At 38.1% G+C, this 2,434-nt stretch overlaps 1 protein-coding gene across 1 annotated transcript; it reads left to right on the top strand.

Moving 5' to 3' along the window:
• The first annotated feature begins 218 nt into the window (after positions 1–218).
• Positions 219–1,594, top strand: LOC136797626 (uncharacterized). The gene is made up of 4 exons (XM_067054212.1): positions 219–416; positions 587–825; positions 978–1,347; positions 1,442–1,594. Exons 1-4 carry the CDS (start codon positions 315–317, stop codon positions 1,574–1,576), a joined length of 846 nt encoding a protein of 281 aa, XP_066910313.1. The 5' UTR covers positions 219–314; the 3' UTR covers positions 1,577–1,594.
• Positions 1,595–2,434: the final 840 nt, after the last annotated feature.

The following is a 2,434-nucleotide window of genomic DNA, read 5'->3' as shown; positions in this document are numbered from 1 at the left end:
CACCCAAACGTCGCTTGAGAATTCAACAGCCACCCAACCGTCGCCTGAGAATCCGCCAACCACCCATCTGCAACCAGAGGATCAATCAGCCACCCAACCGTCGCCTGAGGTTCCACTAACCACCCAATTGCAACCTGAGAATCAACCAGCCACCCAAACGTCGCTTGAGAATTCAACAGCCACCCAACCCAGCTGAAGGCCACACAGTAAAGGTCTGCAGAGGTGACGCTGACGCTTTGATAGTGAAAGATGCATTGGAATGTGCTGAGAGAAAAGACGTTGTCGTGGTAGCCGATGATACAGATGTTGCCGTCATGCTCCTTTACCACTGGAAAGAGAACCTACACGACATCTACCTATTGCAAGAAAATACTGGGAAATGCTGGAGCATCAAACAATCTTCAAATAAAATCAAGGTATTACCAAAACTTCCTTATCCTATCTTCCAAACGCCTTTATAATGTATTTTACTTTGCTTTTTCTACTCACGTTCTAAAAGCCTCTTACACAAAATTAGTTAGTTTTCTAAAAGATTTAGAACCTTTACGAGTCAGCCACTGAAAAATTTTGTCAACTTCCATTTTAGGACATCAAAGATCATCTCCTGTTCATCCACGCCTGGTCAGGGTGTGACTCGACATCTGCGATTTATAACAAGGGGAAAACAAGCTTCCTCAATCTGGTTCGAAAGTCTAAGAAGATGCAATCTGCTGCAGAGATAATGACCAATACTTGGACCGAAAAATCGAAGATCGGAGAAGTCTCAATCAGTATATTTGTTGATTTGTACGGTGGAAAAGATCGATCTAGCTTGAGACAGCTACGGTAGGATTTCAATTTAATTACGTAGTCACTCAGTTTAAGACAGGCATTTAAAAAAGAAAGAATTATGACGAAAGAAATTGTTTCAGTTTTTACAAAGCTAAAATTTGATTTCTTCTTGAAATGATATTACTAATTCTTGTCTTATGTTTCAGCTATACCAAGTACAAGCAAATGCTCAGCGATGGATTGATTGAACCAAAGAAACTTCCTCCGTCCGAAAGAAGCGCTTATTACCATGGGTTGAGAGTCCATCTTCAAATTATGCAATGGTTGTTGATGGACGAAGATGACACAACTTTCAAGCCGATTGAATGGGGTTGGAATCAATCTATTGGGTATCTAAAGCCAACGGCAACCGACAAACCGGTAGCTCCACCTGAAATTCTCCACATAATTAGATGTAAATGCAAAACATCATCCAAAAATCCGTGTGGTACTAACATATGTTCCTGCAGAAAGAATGGACTAAAATGTATGTCTTCTTGTGGTGACTGTCACGGAGAGGATTGCAACAACAAAAAGGTTAGTTTACATTTAACTGTCTCAACTTTGGTAAACAGCTTCACAGCCTTATAAAATGCTTTCACACATTCTAAAATTCACCATTTTTTTTCAGCTGTCGGATCAAACTCGATATGACGAAGATGGATTCGGTGATACCAATCAACAAGACGATACCAATCACCAAGACAATGGCAATCACCAAGGCGATGACAAGCACCGAAATGTGTTTGAAGATATTTTTGAATGAAGAAACTCAATAATCACTTTAAAACTCCACTTTTTTCGCTCTTTCCTGAATATCATAGATGTTATAGATTCAAGACACTTTATTTCTCCTGATGACGTCACAGCCTTAGCCCATTTACTCACATTCAGTACATTTTTATGATTTTTCCCAAGCAAAAAAGTTGTTCCGTTTTGAATTTGCGATCGATTGATATATAACACTTACATGTTTTGACCAAGTCAAATTTTCAGGAAATTTTGTGCTGATGACGTCATAGGCATTTGGACAAATTTTACTCACATTCAGTACATTTTCAGAATTTTTCGTAAGCAAAAAAGTTGTTCAGTTTTAAATTTGCGATGGATTGATACATAATACTTGTATGTTTGAGCAACTTGAATTTTGACCAAATTTCCTAGCAGCCATTATGGATTATGACGTCATAACTTGGGACGCCAATGTGCTGAAGGTGGGGGGTTTTAATACGAAGTTCCTAATACCTTCCCCCAACTCTGTGCCAAATTTCAGCTTTATACTATTTTTTTCCAGGTCATAACCTAATTCTCCTCTACTAGTTCTCAATTCTAGTCATAAGGAACGTGTCAAACTGGAGTTCTGGTTGACAGGTAATTTGAAGGTTTCATCACTCAGAATATGTATTATTATAGTAAGTAGTTATTTTACAGTATCGCTCTATTCTTATTTTAAACGTCCTCAGTCATCAACGCACAAGACAAGTATTCCACGCTCTATTCCAAGGAATATTCAATCCCTGTCACCAAAAAACAATCCAAACGAGAAAAACTTGCAGGTATATAAATTTCATTTTAGTAGTATATACAGTAGATTAAAAGACTTTTCAGAATTACATTTAAGATT

Source organism: Clytia hemisphaerica, unplaced genomic scaffold (assembly GCF_902728285.1).
Source record: "Clytia hemisphaerica strain Z4C2 unplaced genomic scaffold, Clytia hemisphaerica genome assembly, whole genome shotgun sequence".
Lineage (NCBI taxonomy): Eukaryota > Metazoa > Cnidaria > Hydrozoa > Leptothecata > Clytiidae > Clytia > Clytia hemisphaerica.
Note: the sequence above shows the minus strand (reverse complement) of the source record. Positions and strands in the feature narration are given on the sequence as shown.

Excerpts from the sequence above, each read along its gene's own strand:
- LOC136797626 (XM_067054212.1), top strand. The coding sequence starts at position 315 with ATGCTCCTTTACCACTGGAAAGAGAACCTACACGACATCTACCTATTG. Across the intron at positions 826-977 it reads TCTAGCTTGAGACAGCTACG|CTATACCAAGTACAAGCAAA; the intron begins GTAGGATTTCAA and ends CTTATGTTTCAG. Across the intron at positions 1,348-1,441 it reads AGGATTGCAACAACAAAAAG|CTGTCGGATCAAACTCGATA; the intron begins GTTAGTTTACAT and ends ATTTTTTTTCAG.